This window comes from Eptatretus burgeri, chromosome 13 (genome assembly GCF_056783735.1).
Source record: "Eptatretus burgeri isolate ZD-2024b chromosome 13, Ebu_testis_v1, whole genome shotgun sequence".
Lineage (NCBI taxonomy): Eukaryota > Metazoa > Chordata > Myxini > Myxiniformes > Myxinidae > Eptatretus > Eptatretus burgeri.
In genome coordinates, this window is record NC_140973.1 from 29615012 (window position 1) to 29642737 (window position 27726).

The window sequence follows — 27726 nt, forward strand, 5'->3', positions numbered from 1 at the left end:
TAGCCCAAACCCGGTGTATAGAGGGAATTTATGTGATCCATCCGGGCTGCGACGCTTTGAGTTATCCATTTTTCTGTTCTGTCTTTTATTTCAAACAAACAGCATCTCAACAACCACGCCATCCCCACCACAGCGCCAACCACACGACAACCACGCCACCTCCACCATCTACGCTACCACATCTTTGCCACTCGCCATACAGTAGGCCCCGTGCGGTGATGATCTCTGCGGAGGGACAAACAAAAACCAACAACGATGCTCGTGGGCTTTTCCCGCCTGTTTCTCCTGTTTAAATTTCCCCGCGCTTGGTGTGAAGGAAGGGGGAAGGGCAACTCGCCGTCGATTGGTGGATGACCAGCGTGAGGTGGTCGGGGTGAGGGAACGCCCCTTTTCGGGAACCTTCTCGAAGGAGGGTGGAGCCGAAACCGGGGCGGAGCGAAGGGCGGAGCCCCGCGCTACAAAAGGCGGACAGGACGGATCTTGAGGAGAGTTGGTTTTCGGTTGGTCGAGTTGGTTCGAGAGTTTGGTTCTTCGAGGCTTCCTGTCTGCTTGTCTTGTCAGGGGAAGAGGTCTTGCGCTTGCGGCTTGGCGAGCGACCTGTGAACGGAGGCACGGACGGGAGATGCGGTAGCGCCGGTCGTGAGGTGGACCTGCGCATCCGGACGAGGAGTGCCGGAGAGGGTTCGCTGGCTGCGAGAGAGGTCGGGGCCAGGCGCAACCATGCTGACGGTAGTGGGAGAGGGACTCACCGGCCACGGAAAGGGAAGTCGCGACTTCTTTTCCTTTTTCCTTTGCTTTTGTGTAAATGTGTGTTGGCGCCGTCCGTCAAGTAGTATTGTTTTAAGTGTTGCCGTGTGTACGCGTATTCGGTTTTAACTCTTTCTTTGCTTTATATGTACATTTTGACTGTATGGCTGTGGATACGTGCTTGTCTGTGTGTGTGTGTGTGTGTGTGAATAAAAATGCTTGCTTGTTGAACTGTTCCCGCTCTGCTTCGTCTCTTTTTCCTTTTTTATTGACCCTCCATCTTGCATCACGTAAGGGGTTCGTAGTGGGTTTAAAATGCCCGGTAATTAATCGGAACCGTCAAGGCCGAACACCGCTCAGTTATCACTGTAGCACGGAACGGACCGCTTAAGCGGTTCGTGTCCGGAGTCGGCCTGCGGCGAGGTACGATCGCCCGGTCGACCACTCGCGCAGGTACTTAGGTAGATCGAATTTGGCGAGCAACCCTATCCTGCGCGGGTGGGCAATTGGCACGATCGTGGTGAGGTTAAACCCCCACCTGTGACTGGCTCCTGGCGGTAGTTCCAGGAGTGTCACGACTGAATTGGCCGTCCGGTGGGCGACGTGGTTGCGATTGGAGTTACGCAATCGCTCGCACGCCTGGCGGGCCAGAATTCGGAACTATATATATATATATATATATATATATATACACACACACACACACACACACACACACACACACACACACACACACACACACACACACACACACACACACACACACACACACACACGCGCGCAAGCAAAAACCACCCATCCGGTCGCTGACAGAAATACTAAAGGGGGGGGGGGGGAGAGGGGGGAGAGTGAAGAGGTGGAGGGGAGGGAAGGGGAGTGAGGAGGGGTGGGGGAAGGGAAGACAGTGTGAGGTGAGAGGAAGGGAAGGCAGATGTGTGGTGGGGCGTTCATTAATTATTATTCATCCTGTTTCAGCAAAATGATTCCACATTGAAAAACAGTGAAGATGGAAACAAAATAATGTCTGAAATCCATTTTCTACCGGTCATACTATAAACACGACCCGGAGACAAACACCTCCCGGACACGTCTGGAGACAAAACCCGCTGGACGCATCTGGAGCCAAGCCATCTGGACACAAACACTGCTCAGACACGTCCAGAGACAAACTCCTGTCCGTAGACAAACACCGCCCAGATGCGATCGGAGGCAAACATCGCCCGGACACGTTCAGAGATAAACAATGCCCGGATACGTCTGGAGACAAACGTTGTCCGGACATAAATACCCCCCGGACATGTTCGGAGACAAATTCCTGTCTGGACATAACCATCGCCCAGATATTTCCAGAGAGTGAGACAGGAGGGAGGGGAAAGTGAGAGAGGTGTGGGAGGAGGGTGCTGCACTATATTGGGAGGGGGTGGAGCAAGGATGGGACAAAGAGAGAGAGGGATGGAGGTAAGGGAGTTAACAGAGAGAATATGTTATGACAACACACACGCACATGCACACGCACACGCACACGCACACACACACACGTGCTTGGCCGATATCGGCAATTTTTCAGGAATCAACATGTTGTAATCAGTGTGATTACCGACTACAGTACGTACTGTATACTATACAACCCAAAAATCTTGAGTAGCTTTCACCGAAAAACAATGTTACATTTATATAGACGTTTCAGGGATATGTTCACAAATATTAATCTTAAAAAGAGCTGCGTATAACGGGTGGAAAAAAAAATTTGGCTCGGTAATTTATAAAACATGTTAATACGGCAGGCAGCTTGGAAATCGGGAGTTATTTCACAACTCCATCAGGGTTATGAAGCGCGGAGCACTTGCTCAGGGTGACGGACCACTCGCTCAGGGTGACGGACCACTCGCTCAGGGTGACGGACCACTCGCTCAGGGTGACGGACCACTCGCTCAGGGTGACGGACCACTCGCTCAGGGTGACAGACCACTCGCTCAGGGTGACGGAACACGGACCACTCGCTCAGGGTGACGGAGCATGGACCACTCGCTCAGGGTGACGGAGCATGGACCACTCGCTCAGGGTGACGGACCACTCGCTCAGGGTGACGGAACATGGACCACTCGCTCAGGGTGACGGAACATGGACCACTCGCTCAGGGTGATGGAGCATGGACCACTCGCTCAGGATGACGGAGCATGGACCACTCTCTCAGGGTGATGGAGCACAGACCACTCGCTCAGGGTGAAGGAGCATAAAGCACTCGCTCAGGTGTGTGTGTATATGTATATATATATATATATATATATATATATATATATATATATATATATATATATATATATATATATATATATATATATATATATATATATAGAGTTACATCCATGGGTACCGAGTGTGTTCTGAGGAGGTTAATCCTCACTTCTCCTCAGAATAACTGGACCTGGGACTACCCCACGAGTTCCAGTGTCCACTGTCTAATTTTCCATTTAACGAGAGGTCACGTGGTCTCCTGACCCGGGAACGCACCCTCAACGATGCACCAATCTTATCTTGATTCAATTTTAAGTAAGGCAGCCGAGCGTTTACCACTGGTGCACGCCGACTCTGAAAGGTTAAGTAGTTTGGGAATTACCTCCCAGTCTATCTAGGTTCGGGCAATGCTGGATCATTAGAAGGAAAGGACAAGCACGGACAGGTTGAAATGACAACAAGGAATTTATTATTAAGAAAAACAAGTGAAATCCTTCAATACAGCGCGTGTGGTGAAGCAAATGAGTACACTTATGTTAAAATATGCAATTTATAATTTTTCAGTTGAAAAACAATTAAAAAGCGTACTTAATATTTGAAATGTAAAAATCTTGTTATTATTGTGATCAGCATCTTTATATATAACAGAAGGAATGAAATCGTTCGATACAGCGTGGCAGGGGGCCGCAAAAGAATGATGTAAAATAAGAAGAACTTAGCTTTTGGCGTCCGGCGCGAAATGCCATTGTGGGCGGAAATGACGTCTTTCGTTCGTTCGTACATGAGAGGGGAGCGTTTCTTGGTTTTTTTCCGTCAAGCAATAAATTCAATGGTTTTCACATATATAACACATTAGTTTCACAAATTTCCATTGAAATACTCGGGTATTTCCATCAATTGTCGCCATTTCCGTCTGGGTTACGCACTGCCATCTATCGGACGGCCGTCATTGGCTCACTTGAGGCACGTGGGGGGAGGAGTGGGGGGGACACCGGGGACATTTCAAACTCGGTGCAATTGTATACAGCGCACGTGCTGTAATAAAAAAAAAAACTGAAGAACTTTTTATTTCCTTGTGGTATAAATTGAAGAATTCAAATCAATCAACAAAATAACCTCGAACAAAGAATGAATTCAACGAACAGTTATAGAAAAATAGACAAAGAGCAGATGCTTATCACTATGCCTTACTTAACAATTAAACACTAGTCATGGATACCCAGCAGATCATTCAGGGGAGAAAGAAATCCGGTTTCTGCTTACTAAGGCAGAAGTCGTTGTGCGTCTAATAAAATGTCCCAAAATGTGTGAGCATGCCTTGGTCCGTTGCCAGCACCCTGCCTTGCACCCACCCACAAACGGGCTCGAACACCAATCAAAATCATGTCGTCACCCCCAGGAATCAGGTACACCAAGAGCCAGGTACGAGCAGAACCAGCAAGAACGGTCCAACCATTAGAAGATCTCAGGAAATGTAACCAACGGGCAGCTGTAAGGAGCCGTTACTAATGGTCAGGAGCTGTAAGGAACCGTCACCAACCATCAGGAGCTATCAGGAACCGTCATGGACCACCATTAAAAAAAAAAGTTAAAAAAAAAACGGTTGTCTTCCCCATTGTCTCGGGTTGCTCATATGCATTTTTTTTTCATTTATTACTTAAAAAATCGATGATTTTACAAGGATATTGGTCAGTTCATTTTGTTATTCGATCTATTTGTCTGTTTGGCTGTCTGTTTGTCAATCACCTACAGGTCACAATTCAAAACTGATCATCATGTAACTTTACGGAGTTGTAGAGGTAGTCTCAACTGAGAAGCCCATTGATTTTGAGGTCAAAGGTGAAAGGTCATCTTGCAGTCAAACCTTTAAAATCATCAATTTTCAACTGAAAAATCATCAATTTACATCCTATTAACTTGAAAGTTGAACAGGATTTGTATCATCATTGAATTGGGAGAGCAACTATTTTTAGGTCAAAAGGTTAAAGGTCAACTCAAGGTCAAACTTCTAAAATTATCAAATTTCATCTGAAAAATCGTCAATTTTCATCCGAATAACCTGAGCTTTGATGAAGATTTTCAATTTTAATCTTAATGAAATGGACAATTTGATGTATACATGGCAACCTTTGGAGAGTGTGGTGAATTTTTCAAGTATCATGCTCTCCACGACATCTTTTTCTTGTTGATTTTTTTCATTTATTTATTTTCATGTGTTTATATTTTCATTTAAGGATATTTTCCGATGGTTCTGTGCGTTTTCCCGGTCTATCGGCTTCGATGTCCGTCAGCACGCAAAATTTCAGCTTTCGACATCACTCAGAAGGTACCGATCTTTAATATCAGTCAGTCAGTGGTTGGAAAGATGTATATACAGCTCTGGAATAAATTAAGAGACCACTGCAAAATTTTCAGTTTTCTGGTTTTACTATATATAGGTACGTGTTTCAGTAAAATGAACATTTTTGTTTTATTCTATAAACTACTGACAACATTTCTCCCAAATTCCGAATAAAAATATTGTCATTTAGAGCATTTATTTGCAGAAAATGACAACTGGTCAAAATAACAACAAAGATTCAGTGTTTTCAGGCCTCAAATAACACAAACAAAACAAGTTCATATTCATTTTTAAACAACACAATACTAATGCTTTAACTTAGGAAGAGTTCAGAAATCAATATTTTGTGGAATAACCCTGATTTTCAATCACAGCTTTCATGCGTCTTGGCATGCTCTCCACCAGTCTTTCACATTGCTGTTGGGTGACTTTATGCCACTCCTGGCACAAAATTTCAAGCAGCTCAGCTTTATTTGATGGCTTGTGACCATCCATCTTCCTCTTGATCACATTCCAGAGGTTTTCAATGGGGTTCAGGTCTGGAGATTTGGCTGGCCATGACAGGGTCTTGATCTGATGGTCCTCCATCCACACCTTGATTGACCTGGCTTTGTGGCATGAAGCATTGTCCTGCTGGAAAAACCAATCCTCAGAGTTTGGGAACATTGTCAGTGCAGAAGGAAGCAAGTGTTCTTCCAGGACAATCTTGAATGTGGCTTGATTCATGAGTCCTTCACAAAGACAAATCTGCCTGATTCCAGCCTTGCTGAAGCACCCCAGATCATCACCGATCCTCCACCAAATTTCACAGTGGGTGCGAGACACTGTGGCTTGTAGGCCTCTCCAGGTCTCCGTCTAACCATTAGACGACCAGGTGTTGGGCAAAGCTGAAAATTGGACTCATCAGAGAAGATGACCGTACTCCATTCCTCTATGGTCCAATCCTTATGGTCTTTTGCAAACCTCGGCCTGGCTCTTCTTTGCTTCTCATTCATGAAGGGCCTTTTTCTAGCTTTTCACGACTTCAGCCCTGCCCCAAGGAGCCTGTTTCGAACCGATCTTGCCATGCAGTTCACCCCAGCTGCCGTTTGCCATTATTTTTGTAGGTCACTTGATGTCATCTTACGGTTGTTGAGTGACATTCGAATGAGTTGGCAGTCATCCCCATCAGTGGAAAGTCGTTTTCGCCCTCTGCCAATCTGTGGCTTTGTTGTCCCCAATGTCTGCTGCTTGACCTTGTTCTTATGAACCGCCGTCTTTGAAATTTGAAGGATGGAAGCAACGTGATGCTCACTGTATCTCTCTGCCAGTAAAGCCAGAATTGAACCCTTCTTTTCCTCACTCAAAACTTTTCTTTTCAACTCTTTTGGCATGATCAATAGTTTTTATTTTATTCCAATTACTTTGGAGGGACTACTAGCACTGTTTTTTCCATCCAGCTGGTCCTATTGTAAGAGGATAGTGATGACCACAGCAGTGTTTTTTTTGTACTTTTCCTTGTTAAATAAGATTCGGTTCAGGTGATCACCTAATCAGTACCTCACTAAGTAGAATGAGGTGTGCCTGTGTTGGAATTCAACAGACACTGGAATGGAATGGCTGCCATACATGTGGAGATGCTGATTAAAATTTTTAGATCCTCGTGGAGGATCTCTAAGTCTTACTCACGTTGTTGTTCTTGTGGACTTTTTTAGATCCTCATGGAGGATCTCGAAGTTTTACTCATATTGTTGTTCTTGTGGACTTTTTTGTTTCACAGCCTACAGTTTTCATCGAAACTTCCTGAAACTTGGCGTATATATGTAAAAATACCCTGCATAGACAGTAACGTTCTCCGATTTTGAAAATTCCTCCGAGAAAAAAAGTTATGACGTCAAAATATCTCCGCTAATGGAAATCGCCTTAAAATCTTTCTCCGAAACTAGGCAAGCTTTTTGAATTCTGTTTGCGGGAATCGAACAGGGCATTAGCAGAGATGAATGACCGCAAATATGATATATCAATATGACGTCATATCAATTTTTATGACGTCATTCCTATTTTTTGTCATTTTTTGTTTCACAACCCAGAGTTTTCATCGGATCTTCGTGAAACTTGCCATGTATATGCAGAAAGCCCACATGCAGGCAGTAACCATCTCCGATTTTGGAAATTATTCCTAGAAAAAAGTTAATGTCATAATATCGTCGCTAATGGAAATCGCCTATACCATTATCTCCGAAACTAGTTTGTTTCACAGCCTACAGTTTTCATCGAAACTTCCTGAAACTTGGCATATATATGTGAAAATATCCTGCGCAGACAGTAACCATCTCCGATTTTGAAAATTCCTCCTAGAAAAAAAGTTATGACGTCAAAATTTCTCCGCTAATGGAAATCGCCTAAAAAATTATCTCCGAAACGAGGCAAGCTTTTTGAAATCTGTTTGTGGGAATCGAACAGGGCATTAACAGAGATGAATTACCGCACATATGATGTATCACTATGACGTCATATCAATTTTTATGACGCCATTCCTATTTTTTGATATTTTTTGTTTTACAACCCAGAGTTTTCATCGGATCTTCGTGAAACTTGGCGTATATATGTAAAAAATACCCTGCATAGACAGTAACGTTCTCCGATTTTGAAAATTCCTCCGAGAAAAAAAGTTAATGTCATAATATCGCCGCTAATGGAAATCGCCTATACCATTATCTCCGAAACTAGTTTGTTTCACAGCCTACAGTTTTCATCGAAACTTCCTCAAACTTGGCATATATATGTGAAAATATCCTGCGCAGACAGTAACCATCTCCGATTTTGAAAATTCCTCCTAGAAAAAAAGTTATGACGTCAAAATTTCTCCGCTAATGGAAATCGCCAAAAAAATTATCTCCGAAACGAGGCAAGCTTTTTGAAATCTGTTTGTGGGAATCGAACAGGGCATTAACAGAGATGAATTACCGCACATATGATATATCACTATGACGTCATATCAATTTTTATGACGTCATTCCTATATTTTGACATTTTTTGTTTCACAACCCCGAGTTTTCATCGGATCTTCGTGAAACTTGCCATGTATATGCAGAAAGCCCGCACGCAGGCAGTAACCATCTCCGATTTTGGAAATTCTTCCTAGAAAAAAGGTTGACGTCATAATATTGCCGCTAATGGAAATCGGCTATACCATTATCTTCGAAACTGGGCAAGCTGTTTGAATTTTGTTTGCGGGAATCAAGCTGGGCATTAGCACAGAGAATTTATCGCAAACCTGATACATCACAATGACGTCATATTCGTTTTTATGACGTCATCATGAAGAGGACGAGGATCTTAGCTCATTCGAGCTTGTTTTTGGAGTGGTCTCTTATTTTTTTCCAGAGCTGTATGTATATATATATATATATATAAATATATATATATATATATATATATATATATATATATATATATATATATATATATATATATATATACACATACATATATTTTACTTTTTCTTTGACGGCCACCACCACTTATTCCCACGTTGTGGGGTTGGTTGAGGAACGTTTTTGGGCCAACTCTTTCACCAGCCAACCAACCAACCATCCTACCGGATAGCTCGGCCTGAGGTTCAACTTAAAATGGCAATAATTTGTAACTTGTTCAGGGTGCCGGTGATAACTCGCCACCTCTTCGTGAAAGACACCATGGGATCTTTAATATCTTCCAATGGCCAACGCTGACAGATTATATTACAGGTCCTCTGGTTTAGGGTCCATCCAAGGTACGTCTCAAACATCAATGCCTCACCCTGCATGTGAAACACCAGGATGGCAATTTATAGTTGGGTCGGGATTCTAACCAAGGTCAGACAACTCAGAGGCTACTGACAATACCTCTATTCTGGTGCCCCAGTGTCCCATCTCTTTTAACACAAGGTGGAAAGCAAAGTTCAGCACATCATTGGCATCACGTGCAATGAGGCTCAAAGTCTTGTGATCTCACATGACATTACAAACAGGTCAGCTGCTTTATCTTTCTTCAGTGTATCAACCATTTCGACCCTCTTCCACCCCCACCTCCCCCCCTCCCCACCTTTTTCCATTATGCTTGAATTCCTTCTTATACTCCTCCATATTATCCTTCCCAGGTACAATCATTCTGCACACCTATGCCTCTTTTTCTCCTGTCTGTGTTATTCTTTCTCTCCACCAGTCCAATTTTCTATGTAGTAGCAGGATTCCAAAATTTTATATAGTCTTCATCCTCACTCATGCAATTCCTTGCTAATCCAACCTGTTCCTCTTCTGCCACCCCCTTACTCTGCAGGTCTGTATACAGTGTTCATCTTTTTCCCACCCCCCTATTGTCAGTATAAAACCCCTCCATCTTTCGTGATATTAATGCTTACATGAGCCTCGCTCATGTATGTAAACAAAAATGCAAAAGGTATGTTTTGTGCATTTTCAACATTTCTTCTTCAATTCTATCTTCCTTTACTGCTTGCAAATGTCTTTGCCTGCTGCTGGTTTGGCTGTTTTAAAGCAGCCCTCACCTGAGACTGCAACACTTAATCCTGCACACATTGGAACAATGATGAAGCAGCAAAGCGGAGGTATGGTGCCATCCAGCTATTAAATTTTCTTTGATACAGACTTTCTAACTTTAACAATGAAAATTGCAACTGATACTTCATCTGATACTCAATTCCACAATCTACACTAATAAGTGTGTGTGTGTGTGTGTGTGTGTGTGTGTGTGTGTGTGTGTGTGTGTGTGTGTGTGTGTGTGTGTGTGTGTGTGTGTGTGTGTGTGTGTGTGTGTGTGTGTGTGTGTGTGTGTGTGTGTGTGTGTGTGTGTGTCTTCCATAACTCCAAAACCATGAGACCTTGCCCCTGAAACTTTGCATGCATACAAAGGGAAATCCAAGGAAGTGCAAGAGTGAAAATTGGGTATTTGGGTTAATTAAAACACCCCTTTTGAAGATAATTTCATGGTCTTATTTAATTATATCCTTTATCAGGTGATCCTTGGCCAACTCGCTCTCTAGGATCTTGAGGTGTATCCTGGGTTACCTCGCTGGGGTCTGAAGTGGCCATGTTTTTTGACCTGCTCAATCACACCTTAACTTGGAATAGTCACAACGATTTCTTAACGATAAAGTATTTTTTTCACTTTCCTCACTCATATTATCGGATGCCTGTTCATAGCTTAGAATCGCTGGGAACATTGCAATGCTTATAAACGCCCGGAGATGCCAGCATTCTAGCTTTATTTCATTTTCACACATGCCATAACCTCGAGAATCTCTTAAACTAAGCCGAATTACAACATTTAAACTAGAGATTTGAACTTAGCAGCAGTTCCAACTTCTACAAAAGTGTTCATTTAACCAATTTGGACATTTTTTTATATTCTGGGCATCTCCGGGAGGGTGTGTGTTTAATATGACGGATCGGAGATTGTTACCGCTTGCCAATCAAGCCATTCCTTATCAACCATTTTGTTGGAGTGCTTAACCCACTTGGTGAGCACTCTACAATATTTGCACTGTCACTGACTAATGTGTGTCGATCGACTTGAACAATGATTAGGAGGCACTCACCTGCATTGGCCCTGCTTTGTTCTGCAGTGTATTGGGCGATGGCTGGCTTGCTGAAAATGTGCAATTTCCCCTTTTTGTGCGATATTCTTTCATTATATGACTCACCACTTAGACAGAGACAAATACAAATAAAAAAAAACCAATGAAACATTGCGTTAACATCGTGGCAAGATAACCGAGAGTTATGCACACTCGCTCTAAGCTGTGTAGCCTGGGTTCGAATCCTGACCCGACTATAAACTGTCATCCCGGTTTTTCACAGGCAGGGTGATTCATCAATGTGTATGCCGTTAAACTGAACATCACATCTGCTGGAATCCTCCCCTCCCCCCTCTCCTTCTCATATCTCTACTTTTCCTCTCTCACACTCTCTCTGTCTCTCCCCCCCACCCCCTCTCTCTCTCTCCCACCCCAATTACTCTCCCCCCCCCTTTCCCTCTCTCTCTGTTTCCGAGCATATCTGGATGGTGGTTTTGCCCAAGCAAACACAACCTAATTCGGCCTTGCAATGGTGGTAATCTCCACATGTATCCGGACGGTGATTATCTCCGCACATATCCAAACGGTGTTTATCTCCACATGTATCCGAATGGTGGTTATCTCCACACATATCCAAATGGTGGTTATCTCCACATGTATCCGGACGGTGATTATCTCCGCACATATCCAAATGGTGTTTACCTCCACATGTATCTGGATGGTGGTTGTCTCCACATGGAACCGAATGGTGGTTATCTCCACACATATCCAAATGGTGGTTATCTCCACACGTATCCAAATGGTGGTTATCTCCACATGTGTCTGAATGGTGGTTATCTCCACACGTGTCTGAATGGTGGTTATCTCCACACGTGTCTGAATGGTGGTTATCCCCACACATATCCAAATGGTGGTTATCTCCACACATATCCAAATGGTGGTTATCTCCACATGTATCCAAATGGTGGTTATCTCCACACGTGTCTGAATGTAGTCCGTGGGCTTATGTAACATTTTCTGGATTTCTCATTTTTTGGGGTAGATTCGTCGCACCCATGTCTAAACACATCTAGAAACTTCACTGGTTTCGAAAAAAAAAAAAGTGCCAGCTTTTCCATTAACATTTAGGGCCTCCATTTTGAATTTCAAAATGGCCACTGCCGAAAATCTTCTTTTAAAAATAATATTGCAAATTAACCATAACTATTCATTCAAATGTCATACAATATTTATTTTATTTTATCTAAACTCATATAAAAGGGACAAAGATTCATTAGAAGCAAACTAAGAGAATTAGAAATACTCTAAATATTGGAAAAAATTCAAGATGGCCACCTGATTTCAGGGGTTTTCAATGTAAAATGCCATTACTTTTGAACCAATAGACATAAGAAGATGTTTCTGGTGTCTAATTATATGTTTTGGCACAGGAGGATTCCAATAATAACAACATATTTATGATTCGAACACTTTTTGCCAATCCTCCAAAACATTTAACAGAAATAATCTTCTTCTTCTTCTTTCGGCTGCTCCCGTTAGGGGTCGCCACAGCGGATCATCCGCATGATCCACATAGTGATTTGGCACATGTTTTACGCCGGATGCCCTTCCTGACGCAACCCTGGTCACCTATTTAACAGAAATAATATGGAGCATGTAATTCAATATAAATTTATTTGGGCGGTTGTACAATTAGAAAATGGATAATTTTTTTTCAAAGGTATGAAAATGCTACATGTATGAATCAGGAGTGTCAATGTTACTGATTAAACATTTATAATTGTCATTGCTTCAATCATCTTCTAGATCTTCGCCAATCCTTGGTGGTGTTATGTTTGTACAGCTGTCGCCTTCCCCACCACATTTGCAAATTTCGTTACAGACCACACTGTTTCCTCTGCATGAGCACCTCCTTGAACACTTTGATTTCTCACAGTTACACCTGACGAGCTGCAGCACTGGGACTGGAGCTAGTGCAACCTGAGAAAGAACAATCAGTAGCTTTTTGTCTTGGTTTCGCCACCCCAAGGTCAAAGGGTCAAGAAAAGTTGGGTTCAACACCATATCCTGGCGCCAGATATTACACTGCACATGGGCACGGCGTATATGTTCAATCCATGCTCCCTGAGTCGGTGGCAGTTTGTCAACTCCTTGTTCATCTCTGAGTTGCATGAACAAAAACCATCTCAGCATCTTTGCTTGCCCAAAGTGGACTCAAACTGGAGAGAAAAGAGAGCAAAGAAACTCTTCACAACCACGAAGAACTTCTTCAGATGGCTCAACCCTTTCGCCAAGGCCAGCTAGTGCTCTCAGAATGGTGGGGCTTGCTTTCAGGAAAGTTGTAAAGCACCCCTTCTTTCCCTTCCGTTGGATATGTCCTGTCGTATGACAGCCTGTGAGAGCATGCCAGTTGATCAAAGCTGCTGATTTCTCTGGGCCTAACTTGTCATATATAGGCTGTAGGAAGACTTTCCGTCGTCTTTCGCTTGTGCCCATGATTAGTGCAGAATGGTTGCCAAGTTGTGGTGTTCTTCGTAGAGCCAAAAGTAGCACATCAGTGTCTTGTGAATATATGTGGGCATTCATTCCATTGCTCGCAACTTCTACAGCATGATAAATTATAAGAGTGTCTGCCTCTTCCTGTGAGCTGACACCGGTCATTGTTTCAACTTCATAATTCGTCATGACCTCTTTCCGTGTTGCAGTCATAACCTTGACGGTACTGTAGTGGATGAGCTGATGGGAAAGGTAGAGAGTTCGTGAATCCTTTGTGCTGCTGCTGGCGAGAAACATCTTTTTGTCTTTGATGCCTGTTGAGTCTTGAACAATGTAGGATTTAGTTCCCTTCAGCTTGCCTTTCCACCACTCTCGAGTCTGCTGCTTCAGTGATGCATTCTTGGTGTAATTATCAAATATAACTCGCACTTGACAATATCCACGAGCCTTTGAGTCAATGAGTGTGACAAAGAATGTCGCAAGTTCTTTGCAAGTCTTGAAATTTTTGACTGCCATTAATTCCTGTACCATTCCCATTCCATCAACTACAAGACATGTCTCAGATCCCTCTTCAAACTCGGCAGGTTGTGCAGAAGCTTGAGCTGTGTCATTGGCCACCAGATCTTCCAGAAGCTTTATCACTGTGCTCTTGTCTGTAGTGGGATGAATAGATCTATCTGGTGCCATGAGAATTTATGTTGGTGGAGGCAAACTCATGTGTGTTGCTTTATGTGTGTTGCTTTACCATGACATGATTTGTGCCACACTGCATGTTGGTTGTTCAGTTCTTTTCCAGATATGCCACTCAGTTGTTGATGCAAACGAACATACTCAGGGTTTTGATATTGAGCCCTCTTGCTTATACAGTCCAACAATTATTGGTATGATTCCAGTTCTGGTAGTCGCAGATGCTCCAGTTAATGAACACCTTTAATGTCAGTGAACTTGTCTCCTTGACACAACAAGCAGATTCGAAAGTCAATGGAAGGTTCAGTTGCACGCGTCTTACATGATGGTTCTCCACAGGACACCATGGTTAATCTGGAATCATAACCAGAAGTGAAATTAACAAGTTGCTATAAATTTCAATGCCTTAAGTATTTTATAGGATGGGATGTCCACTGTGCATTTTTGGTCTTCTGAAATAAAGCAGTAAGTTATTTGGTTCACAGTGAATATGCATCATATTGCAAGCAGAAAATATTCGTCAGATACCAGTAATAAGTGTCACATTCGTACCAATATTTGTTGACATTAACATCAAACCTGTTGATATCCATGCAAACAGAGTTCAGATGAACAGTTGTCTCAACTACAATGCATTTGGTACCCAAACTCTATTTGCACACACTTTGAATTATATGTTCAAAATAACGTTAAATACCGAAAAATCATACATATAGGGTAAAAACGGCATCCATTTTTAAATTCAAAATGGAGGCCCGAAAAGCTAATAGAAAAGCTGGCACCCTTTTTTTTTCTAAATCAGTGAAGTTTATAGAGGTGTTTAAACACAGGTGCCAAGAATTTACCCAAAATTTTGCTTTTTTTACATAAGCCCACAGACTAATGGTGGTTATCTCCGCACGTATCCAGATGGTGGTTATGTCCATATGTGTCTGGATGGTGGTTATCCATGGATGGTGTTTTTGTCCGGATGGTGGTTATGTCCATACGTGTCTGGATGGTAGTTTTCTCCACATAACACTTATCTGGACGGTGGTTATGTCCGGATGGTGGTTAGCTCCATACATGTCTGGATGGTGGTTATCTCCGCATGCATCTGGATAGTGATTATCTCCATAAACTTCTAGACAGTGGTTATTTCCGGATGGTGGTTATCCCCAGACGTGTCCGGATAGTGATTATTTCCGGATGGACCCTCCCCTCACACTGCCTTACCTTTCCCTCCCCTCATGCTGTCTTCCCTTGCCCTCCCCTCACACTGTCTTCCCTTGCACTCCCCTCATGCTGTCTTCCCTTGCCCTCCCTTCACACTGCCTTCCTTTCCCCAACCATTCCTTCCTCCCCAACCCCTCCTGACTCCCCCCTCCTTTGACACTCTCCCACCCCTCCTCGCACCTCCCTTCTTCCTCAATCCCCTACCCCTCCTCGGTCTCCCTCCCTCTCCTCACCCTACTCTCCCTCCTTTATCCCTCCCCTCCTTCTTACTCCCCCCTTACTCCTTCTTACTCGCCCCCCCTCCCCCACTTCCTTAATATAACCCTGTCAGCGAACGGGTTGTATTTGCAAGTATTAAATATGGCAATTTTCTTGATGTGTGTTTGCATGTACATCTGAAAATCATCGACGAAAACAGAGCTGGCCCATTCTCCACCAAATTTTGCCAAAGTGTTGTAGTTCCCAGAGTAAACAATTCCCCCCCCCTTTCCCCCTGCGAGTGGGGGGGGGGTTCTTGCCAATGCTCTCGAAGGAAGCGGGTGTTTCGAGTTATTACTAAATAACAAGAATGGTTAAATTCAAGTTCTTAGATGTTGTTTTTCACCAAACTGCAGAGTGCACTCAGATACTTTTCAGCAAAATGTAGTGTTAGCAATTTGCTTTTAAATGAGCATTCACAAATTATATAAACTAGAATGCACTCGGTAGAGTGCATACCTCCGCCAGGCTGAACAGTTTTCTTGGATCTGGATTTGGACCTGAACCAAAATCTAATCGGTTTGTTATTGTCACCTAATGAACTCATCCACCTCGTTTTGTCATAACCTTTCCACAACTTTTTGAGATAACATGCTATACATAGTTTTTAGCAACATCTCTCAAATGGTGAAGAATCACTTAGAAAAATTATCGGATCTGGATCTTCACCAAAATCCAATCAATTCTTCCTTGTCACATACTCAACCTGTCCACCAAGTTTCGTCCGAATCCGTCCAAAACATTTTGAGATATCGTTTTTGGTATATCCAAAACTTTTTTGGATATTTTTGGTTTTTGGTATATATTTTTGAGATATCCGCTATATATCGTTTTTGGCCCCATCTCTTAACGGTGAAGAATCACTGAAAATATTATAGTATCTGGATCCGGATTCGGATCTTCAACAAAATCTAATGATTTCGTTCTTGCCACACACCCAACATCTCCACCAAATTTCATCCGAATCCCTCCACAACGTTTTGAGATGGCATGTTCACAGACAAACAAACAGATAGACGGGTGAAAACATAACCTTCGTCCACCTTCAGTGACAGAAGTAATTATTGCCACGTTTACCGCCTCATGCCACAACTGTTAATAACGAGTTAGGTGAGGAGCTGTAAAATGCCGAAGCAGTCGCTTCGCATTCATCTTTCCTTTCCTGGCCCTTATCATGGGTATGTTCAGTTTCTACGTTTCTTGTAGAGCCCTCACAAGTGGGCTAAGCACTAAAGAAAGCACTCCATTCCAAACCGTTGTTAAGGAATGACTGGCTTGGCAAGCGCTAGCTATCTGCTTGGTAACTGACCACACCCCAGGTGTGAAGACAGGAAGGATAGATCATGCAACACCCTTATTCTAGTGAATCACTACCGCACGCCACACCACCTGCCTTTGACATACAAAAAGAGGACATTCTTCACCTAAACGTGAAGTCTTATTCCAGGCCAAAATGAAATATCCGACACAGTCAATGCGAAGACCTTGCACTCGAATAACTGCCCTGTACCCCACAGACGTAACACGTAACATTATGTTTTGAAATAAGTGAAAAAGCCGTTAATTGACTAGTTATCAACAAAAGGTTGATATCAGATATCTCTTTGTTTTAGTTTCTTGTTTATGTATATCATCTGATGTCCAAATAATTTCATCCTTAGGTTTTGTGACGTTATCAAGTATTTTCATTACATGCCAAACGAGAAGGGCACTCGGTAGAGTGCATACCCCCGCCACGCAATGCCTGATCCACGAGAACATATCTGGCCCAATCCATTTTTGAAATATCATGCTATATATAGTTTTTGGTCCGACCTCTCAATGGCGAAGAATCACTTTAAAAATTAAATACTTCTCGTATCCAGATCCGGATTCAGATCTTCACCAAAATCGATTAATTTCTTCCTTGTCACACACCCACCCTGTCCACCAAGTTTCATCCGAATCCGTCCACAACTTTTTGAAATATCGTGCTATATATATCAGTTTTGCCCGATCTCTCAATGGTGAAGAAACTGGAAAAAATGATCAGATCCGGATTCGGATCCGGATCTTCACCAAAGTTTAATCAGTTCATCCTTGTCACACACCCAACATATCCACAAAATTTCATCTCGATCCATCCACAACTTTTTGTGATACACTGTACACAAACAGACAAACAGACAGAAACGGGTGAAAACATCACCTCCTTCACCTTCGGTGGAGGAGGTAACTAGAGATGAAACTGGACTTTTATTAATTTTTTCCTCAAGCAGTTTTTTAATGGAATGGTTTGTCCATAGACTAATGGGAGCAAGGGTAGTTCATAAGTTTGAAGATGCATTCAATTGAACACTTTGACATCGTGAGACAGTACATGGATACAGGTGGTTGGGTTGAGTATGCAGGTAGGAGGGTGCACGTACTTATCCAGGGCTTTGTGTGCATGCTTCTTGGATGTGTGTGCTTGTGCTTGTCTGCAAGTGAGCACCTTCACCATGTTTGTCATCACTCTTGTCATTCCTCCTAATTCGGCGCTTGCAATAAGTTATCTACAACAGATTTGTTATTCTCCAACTGTGTTGTCCAGAATCGCTCATTAAACCCAGTAAACTAAAAGACATTTGGAATGAGGATGAAGTGATGGAAGAAATGGAGTTTGACGACGTTGGCGATGACAGAAAAAAACCTGAGTAAGTATCATGACTGCAGAACACAAAATTGGAATGCACATTTAGCAAGTCTTTCCTTTGCAACTTTAAAATAATTTCCTTTGTGGTCTCCGCATTTGATGTTTAGAATGTTTTGTTTAGCAGAAGTAAAATACTGCACCTCAATGACATTGTTCCATTCTGCTTGGTCATGTAACAGCTGTTATCTGCATCATTGTGTCAAACCCTTCCAGCTATGAAATGCTGTTCAAGCAGCGTGTCGGTACTGAAGATCTCTTTCTGGGCTTGAATCGTAAAGATGTCTCCACAGCCTGTTGTGAGGACATGCTGGTGAGCTCCTCTACTCTGGTCTACGCATGCTCCACAATATCAGTAACATTGAAATGACAACATACCTTGGGAAATTTTCTTTGTCACAATGTTGTTTTATGTGTTTTGTATAACACTGAACAACAAAAATTTTTTACTGGAGATGTGTAAAGTGATTTAGACTAATTTGGGTATGCTGATTTCAAAAATCATAACCGTTTTGCTGTATCACGTCAGGATTTTCAGTAACAGAAATATTCCCATTGCCTAGAAGTCAGGATTTCAATGAAATTTACAAAAATTCATTTATTCATTTATTTCATCATGAATGCTTCAAAATTTTAGAAATTACAGAAAAACTCCACTAGAATGTAATTAAAAATGCTTTAGGCATTTGGCTTTGCGTTTGTGCTGCTCTGTGTCAGTTTCACGATGCAGGAACCAGCAGAAATCGCCCATCATGTTCGGGTTGTGCCGCCCTTGGTAACGCATCTCCATGAGTGAAATCTCTTGGTGGAATCGCTCGCCGTGCTCGTCCGAGACTGCTCCCAAGTTGTCAGGGAAGAAGTTCAGGTGCTGGTGTAGGAAATGGATTTTCAGGGACATCCTGGAGCCAAGTTTCCTGAAGGACTCCAGCAGCTGCTGCACTATTTCTTCATAGTTGGCCGCGCGCTCGTTCCCCAAGAAGTTGTCCGTCACAGCTTTGAAGCTCCTCCACGCTGCCAGCTCTTTGGGGTTTAGAGTTGTCGGAAAAGTTTCGTCCTTCATAATCTGTCGGATTTGCGGTCCAACAAAGACACCAGCCTTGATCTTGGCCTCCGACAAGGTGTTGCCAAACTTTTCCTTGAGGTATAAAAACCCACGCCCATTCAGATCCATTGCCCATACAAAACTTTTCATCAAGCCGAGCTTTATGTGGAGTAGTGGAAGGAAAACCTTGGCTGGGTCGATAAGGGCGACATGCTTCACGTTGTGTCGACCAGGTACATGCTCTTTTCGCTCTTCCCAATCTTTCTTCGTCCAGTGATTCTTGTCGTCTCTGCTATCCCAGAGACAAAGGAAGCACATGTATTTCGTGTAGCCTGACTGCAGCCCTAACAACAGCGCCACCACTTTCAAGATTCCGCAGATGTGCCAGTTGAAGTCATTGTACTTGATGGAATCAAGCAGCTGCCGCATAGTCTCATAGGTCTCTGTCATGCCGAACGCGTGAGCCAGTGGGACTGATGGTTTCTCGTTGCCATTGTGGAGCAAAACAGCCTTCAAGCTGTTCTTCCCCGAGTCGATGAAGAGGCGCCAGTCTGCAGGATCGTGATCATACCCAAGTTCTTTCAACAGACCGTTGATGTCACTGCAGAATGTCATCGTGTCTTCCATCTCAAAGAACTCAGCCATGTCTCTGTGACGTGCTCTGAACAAGGATATCTTGGTGTTAGGTTCAAGTAGATTCCACTGCTGCAGCCTTGATCCAAGCAGCTCTGCCTTCGCCTTTGACAGCGAGAGATCTCTTACAAGATCATTTAAGTCTCCCTGGTTCAGAAGGTGTGATTCTTGAGTGTCGGGTTCAAAAGGTTCATCATCACCATCCTCTTCACCACTGCTTACAGCTATGTTCTGATCAGCTGGAGGTGTTGGAACGGGGTTCTCGTCATCATGAGGCACAGGTTTACGAGCAGAGACGCAGTCAGCGTACTTGATGTGACCTTTATTCTTCTTGTTGAAGCCGGCGATGCTTGTGCAGCAGAAATAACAATCATCATGATGATTCTGCGGCTCACGCCATATCATGGGCACCGCAAATGGCATGCTCGCGCGCTTGCCCACCAACCACTGAGTCAAGGTTGTGTGACAGCTTGTGCAGCAGATGTGTGGTGCCCAGCTCTGTTCTTGGTCCCCCACCTTACACCCGAAGTAGTGAAAGTAGGCGGCCTTCATTTTCACTGCTGTAGATATACTTCGCTGTTGATCTTTTTTGGTATACCGACCACAGACATAACAGAAGTTGTCAGGATGATTGGTACAGGAACGCCTACTCATCTTTATCTGAAAGAAAGAAATATAACACAAGTTAACAACAATTGTACGAAATAGACATGTTAAAGACATATGTAAATTTCATTGAAATCCTGACTTCTAGGCAATGGGAATATTTCTGTTCCTGAAAATCCTGACGTGATACAGCAAAACGGTTATGATTTTTGAAATCAGCGTACCCAAATTAGTCTTAATCACTTTACACATCTCCAGTAAAAAAAAAAATTTGAAATTTGTTGTTCAGTGTAATGAGCAAGCTCACACGACACTAATGTGCAGCTAAAAGCATGAATAGATCAACACTATAATCGAACAATGTACAATATCCATCCATGCATCCGTGCAACATTCATCCATCCATCCATCCATCCATCCGTACAGAGCATCAGTGCTGCCGAAGCAGTCTCATGGGCTGTTGGGGCACAATCCTGGAGGAGATGAGTCACTAATTTGATACAGAATACTTAAATGGCTCAATCATCCCACCCTACAAGCTGGTACTCATTTTGCCAACCTCAAACGGATGACAGGTTGAGTCAACCCCAGTTGAGTTGTTCAACAGTATTAATTCAACAGTTGAGCAGGATTTGAATTCAGGACCCTCAGATCCAAAGCCCACCACCCGAACCATTAATCCAACACTAAGCATGTGCAATTTTAATGGTAAATAATAAATGATGTTCATTGAATAGAATAACCAAAGAACCCATCCATTAATTCCCCCACTTATACATGATGTCCATCTTTGTTCTACCTCAAAATTCCTTTATACAGGGCCAAAAATCTATTTCCCTGCCTTATCTCCTTCCCCTCGAAGCTGATGTTTAAATTTCCCCCTCTCTCTCTGCTGTCGACCCACATTACCTTCATCTTCTCCAGGCTCATCTTCAGTCCATGCTTCTCAAATACCTCCTTCCACTCCTCCAGCATTTCCTGCATCCCCTCGTTTTTCGCTACGATTGCCAGATTGTCTGCATAGAGAATGTCTTTCAGGTTGACTTTCCTGCTGACCAGTTACATCACCATAATGAACATTACTGGGCTGAGTGCACTTCCCTGCCTCAAACTGATGTTAATGCAGAACTCCTCTGATATTCCAGGTCCAACGAAAACTCTTCCCTTCGTTCCCTCCCTCATACATACCTTCCACATCATAACTTCTGCTTACAGCAATCCCATCCATCTCAGCGTTGCTATCGCCATTTCTCCTGGGATCATGTCATAAGCCTTCTCAAGGTCTGCAAGTCCTCGTGCCATTCCACCTTGCATCTCTAACCTCTTCTCCAGCAAGTATTTTAGTGTAAACATCCCATCCATCATCCCTCTTCCCTTCCTGAACCCCTGTTGTTCTTCATCTATCTTCTGCTCCACACTTTTCCATAGCCTCCCACCCAGAATCCTCTCGAGGAGCTTAATCACGTGACTTTGAAGTGCGATGCCTCGGTACTTTCCTGGATCTTGCATGTCTCCCTTCCTTTTCCATCCATATTGGTACAATTTGACTCGTCCACCATTACTCTAGAATGGTACCTTCTTTTATACACACATCGAACAGTCTCTTCGCCCAACTGACTGCAATCTCTCCCACTGCAATTAGCATCTCCACACGGACCTCATCAATGCCTAGCGCTCTCCCCTTCTTCATCCTCTTTCACACTGTCCACACCCCCACCACCATAATCTCGTCAACTTCAATTTTCCCCTCTAAATAGCTCGGTATAACTCTAGGTCTAGATCTTCATTATTTCCTCCCCAGTGCAGCAACTTTTTGAAGTAGCCTTTCCATACATTCAGACTGCCCCCCTCTCTGTCACTAACTTCCCGTCTTCATTCTTGATCATCACCCCCCACCCTCACCCCCCTCTCCTTCACATTTTCATCCCTGTTTGGAGCTACTTATAGATCATCACCTTCCCACAAACCTCACCTAACTTGCTGTGAACGTCCGCTTCCTTATGATTTCTTGTGTTACCCACAGTTCTCTTTGCTGATTTCTTATTCTACCCATAGAAGTACAACAAGGCTGCATCGGGTTGTCGTCATCTATCCTCTTCCAAACCTCCTTTTCGCAGACCATCTTCACCACTTCCTGCACACACCAAACCTCATTTCTATCCCTTGGCCTTGTGCTCTTTCCCATTGTTCTTCCGCACAACTCTTCTGCAACTCCCATAAATGCTTAATCACATTAAAAATCCTCAGAACCTTAAAAACCTTTAAGACCCTTCAAAAGGCAAAGACCCTTTAAAAACCCGAAGAACCTTAAGACCCTATAGAACACTAATACCCTTTGAAAGACCTTAAGACCCTTGAGAACCTTAAGACCCTACCAGATCCTTTAGAACCCTAAGACCTTTAAGATCCATTTGAACCCTAAGACCATTTAGAACCCTAAGACCCTACCAGACCCTTTGTAACCCAAAGACCCTTTAAGACCCCAAAGAACCTTTAGAACCCAATTAAACCCTGTAGACCCTATCGAACCTGAAGACCCCTTAGACTCCTTTCTACCCTTTTAGATCTTTAGACGTTCACAGCTTTCAGACCTCTTAATACCCTTGAGACCCCTTTGACATTTCGACCCTTTTTAGATGTTTTCAGATATTTTAGACCCCTTCTACCTTTTGAGACCCTTTCGACACTTCAGATCATTTCGCCCAGTTCGACTTTCAGACCATTTGACATTTACAACTGACCATTTAGACCTTTCATTTGCAATCAACGACCTTTCATTTAGTACATCCTTCCATTTATTTGCCACACAAAATGCACCACCCAAAACAAACCACACAAACAAGTTCTGGCAAGGTTCTGCAAACTCTGATTGCTCGTTCTCGTCATGACTTGCAATACCCCCCTCACACCAGCAGCGGCATTAACGATCCCACGATGACCTTCACGAAGAGTATGCGAGCTGTCACTGGCAACCTGAACAAATTACAAATTCCTTCCCTGATTACTGCTGGGAAGGCAACAGCAAACCACCCAGTATAACCCTTGCCAAGAGACTGCTTCGGTGGAACTGAAGCTCTGGAACAGAGTATGGTCTTTCAGAATCAGAATCTGATGTGAATGTGGTAACTTTTTTTTTGTAAGAGCCTGTTTGTAGTATGATGATGATGATGATTATTATTATTATTATTAATTGTGTCATGTCAGAAGGCATAAAGACAGCCATTGGTGAGCATTAACTCTGGACAGGTAACTACTGTACTCCATCGCAGGGTGCTGCTGAAGCAGCCCTTAACCAAGCAAGGATTAAAAAAAAATTCTCACGTTCTGGCACACAATGGCCTTCTCTTTTTGAAAAGTAATACTGTATCGTTAGCATCTGCAAGTAACTGTTAGCAAATAGTTCTGCGTCGCACCAGGATCGAACTGATTCGGCAGCACCGACACTCTGTGACAGAATATGGTACATCATGGTTAGAAGCAGAATCTCAAGATTTAAATATACAGTACTGTCTGTACCTCATTACTCAATTATTTAATTACTCATTGAGATTTTATTGAAATGCAATCACTCATTCCATGCAAACATGTACCCATTCACGTTTTATCATCATGGTTTAAAAGCATTTGCTTTCGTCTCGCTCTACTTCCTTTTCAACCTGCTAATCTATGTTCACTGGGGAAGTTTTATTCCTGCTGTTGCACTCCTACATAGAGCTGTCTCATAATGTTCGTCTTGAGTCTGCGTTGCCTTTTCAGCTGACTCGATGCATTCACAAGCTAATGTTGGATGCCTCAACCTCGGTGTGCCCTCGGGGCTCAGGCTGTCTCTGTGTAAGACTTGGGTCAATACCCGGAAACCTTGGCATACTCGATAAGTTATGTCATTCACCCCGTCAGTTACGAAACGCAGACTTTGTCAAAGATACACAAACTTTAGGAAAATACTTTTTTGCCTCTTCCAATTAATTCCACAAACTGTGTCCAGAATTGAAATGTTTCCCCCCACACCCCTGGGTTGTGCTTGCTTCTCCATGCTTATTCCAGTGCAGTCCGTAATGGTCACGTGCAAGCTGTTAGGTGCTTGTTTCAGACCAGTTTGTAACTCTTCAAGATACTAGATGGTAACATCTGCTACCATTGCCCAGGTTGGTTGTTTTTTTCAAAGATTATTTCCAGAAGTGTTCTCACATATCACCCGTACATTCAGGAGAGCCGGAGTACAGACTGTACTGGTGGAGCGTGGCAATTCGGTCACTGATATCTTGTTCGCCAGCATATCCTATATCACCGGCTTCACTCCCACTGATATCCTGTATGCCAGCCAAAATGAACAGTGTCTGTACCTCCCAATCCATCTGTTTGTCAGCCACATGTACAAACATTGGTGTAGCTTATATCTTGTTTAAATGCTACACCATGTCGTATCCAATTGAGGATGGTAATGTGGTTCAAGTTCCATGTAATGATGTTGCATATTGTTTTGAAAATAGAACACTTTGAGTGAGTTTCCTGGTCTAAATGTAGTTCGAGGGGAATGCCAAAATGCATTAAAATTCCTTCAACTAAAACTTATGCCACCTTATTTGCATTCTGATTTAGCAGAGGCTCAGCATATAGCCATTTGCTCAAGCAATCCTTGGATACAAAGATGTATTTGTTTCCTCCTGGGGGTCTCTGAGAATGGACCAATCTCCCTGGGCACCTCCTACGTCATATTACTAACTGTAAGAACGCTTTCTTTCCTGGAGGTACCTTACCGAGCAGCTCAACTGTTACAGGTTCAACAACATATTTTCACATTGTCGGCCACGTGTTAAGTAAAAAAATGTTTCCTCAATTTGTTCTATTTTTCTTCTTATTTTTTTTTAACCTAAATGACCCGATTCAGGGTTTTGTTTTTACATCCTGGTCCTACGATACACGAAATTACATGTTTTTTTCCACTCCAGGCACTAATACTGTGCCTCATTATGCTTTACCTGTACATGAAAGGGGAGATATTTAATCCCTACTGGGTGGCTGCTGAATCGTTCCACTTTATAATAACCTCATGTGGATCTTCTTGTTGAGCTCGCATAATGTCCACTCAAGCACTTTTTGGCTTTCAGGCTACTGGTGTCGCTTTCTTGTCCTCCACTGAGTATATTGTCTCACAAACACGGATATGCTCTGAGTCCATGTTCTCTTTTTCGTTCTTCACAGTACTGGCATTGTTTCTCATCACACGGTCTTCCAGATAGGCTGTTCACATTGCTTGTGCTCATCACGTGAGTTCAAACTCTCATGCCTTCGATTTTCCAGCCACGGCTATCTGACCATGAGGTGATTTCAACCACAATAGTGAAGAACCCATCCTTATGCATGGGTTAATTCCCCCAGAATTACAGGCAGGTTACCGCACAACCCCCACAGCATTGATCAATTCACCTGTAACCTCACTTCTATATCTACTGTTGTAATCAAACAGCATTATAATCAGATAATTTGCTGATTGAGCATTAGTATAACTTGTAATCCTCCCTCCCAATTCTTTCGTATGCAGCACAAGTCTGCGGGGTAGCATCATTGGCTGAGGGGTAGAATCATTGGCTGAGGGGCAGCATCATTTTTCTGAGGGCGCAGCTGTGCCACTGATACAATGCCCTTTGCTGATTAGGGCAAGAATTTGGAATTTGTTCAGGGTGCCGGCGATAGCTCACCTACTCTTTGTGAAGAACACCGTGGAATCGTTAACATCCATCAATTAATGCCAGCAGATGGGATTTTCCGTTTAACATCCAGTCCATTCGAGGGACGGAACACGCATTGATGAATCACAATCTGTGAAACACCAGGATAACAGTTTATCGCTGGGTCAGGATTCAAACCCAGGAGAAACACCTTCGAGGTGAGTGTGCGTACCTCTAGGCAATCCTGTCAGCCTTCCTTCCACTGGGAGCAGCACGATGCCATACATATTTACATAGAGATAATTAGGGTGATACCCCCACCCTGAATCCCCAGGACAATTGTTTTAAACCACACAAAAGCACCAAGTACAAACAACAGTTTTCAAGTTTCAACTCATTTCATCTTGTGGAATGAGTAATCCACCGCATGAATTAATAATCCACCACATGGATAAATAATCCACTGCATGGATAAATAATAAGTATGATTAACCACCTCGTGGAGAAATAATCCACTGCATAGATAAATAATAAGTATGATTAACCACCTCGTGGATAAATAATCCACTGCATGGATAAATAATAAGTATGATTAACCACCTCATGGATAAATAATCCACTGCATAGATAAATAATAAGTATGATTAACGACCTCGTGGATAAATAATCCACTGCATGGATAAATAATAAGTATGATTAACCACCTCGTGGATAAATAATCCACTGCATAGATAAATAATAAGTATGATTAACCACCTCATGGATAAATAATCCACTGCATGGATAAATAATAAGTATGATTAACCACCTCGTGGATAAATAATCCACTGCATAGATAAATAATAAGTATGATTAACCACCTCGTGGAGAAATAATCCACTGCATGGATAAATAATAAGTATGATTAACCACCTCATGGATAAATAATCCACTGCATGGATAAATAATAAGTATGATTAACCACCTCATGGATAAATAATCCACTGCATGGATAAATAATAAGTATGATTAATCACCTCGTGGATAAATAATCCACTGCATAGATAAATAATAAGTATGATTAACCACCTCGTGGATAAATAATCCACTGCATAGATAAATAATAAGTATGATTAACCACCTCATGGATAAATAATCCACTGCATGGATAAATAATAAGTATGATTAACCACCTCGTGGATAAATAATCCACTGCATGGATAAATAATAAGTATGATTAACCACCTCGTGGATAAATAATCCACTGCATAGAAAAATAATAAGTATGATTAACCACCTCATGGATAAATAATCCACTGCATGGTTAAATAATAAGTATGATTAACCACCTCGTGGATAAATAATCCACTGCATAGATAAATAATAAGTATGATTAACCACCTCGTGGATAAATAATCCACTGCATGGATAAATAATAAGTATGATTAACCACCTCATGGATAAATAATCCACTGCATGGATAAATAATAAGTATGATTAACCACCTCGTGGATAAATAATCCACTGCATAGATAAATAATAAGTATGATTAACCACCTCATGGATAAATAATCCACTGCATGGATAAATAAT

At 42.6% G+C, this 27726-nt stretch overlaps 1 protein-coding gene across 3 annotated transcripts in view; it reads left to right on the forward strand.

The window, feature by feature from the left end:
• Positions 1-27726, forward strand: part of DNAAF6 (dynein axonemal assembly factor 6) — a 43936-nt gene that overhangs the window by 5061 nt on the left and 11149 nt on the right. For 2 of the 3 annotated variants that reach the window (XM_085851855.1, XM_085851857.1), the window contains exons 2-4: positions 9839-9908; positions 18106-18208; positions 18421-18517. In XM_085851855.1, coding sequence (XP_085707981.1) covers positions 9839-9908; positions 18106-18208; positions 18421-18517 — 270 coding nt within the window. The remainder of the gene's footprint in view (positions 1-9838; positions 9909-18105; positions 18209-18420; positions 18518-27726) is intronic. The other variant, XM_085851856.1, reaches the window with a different exon arrangement.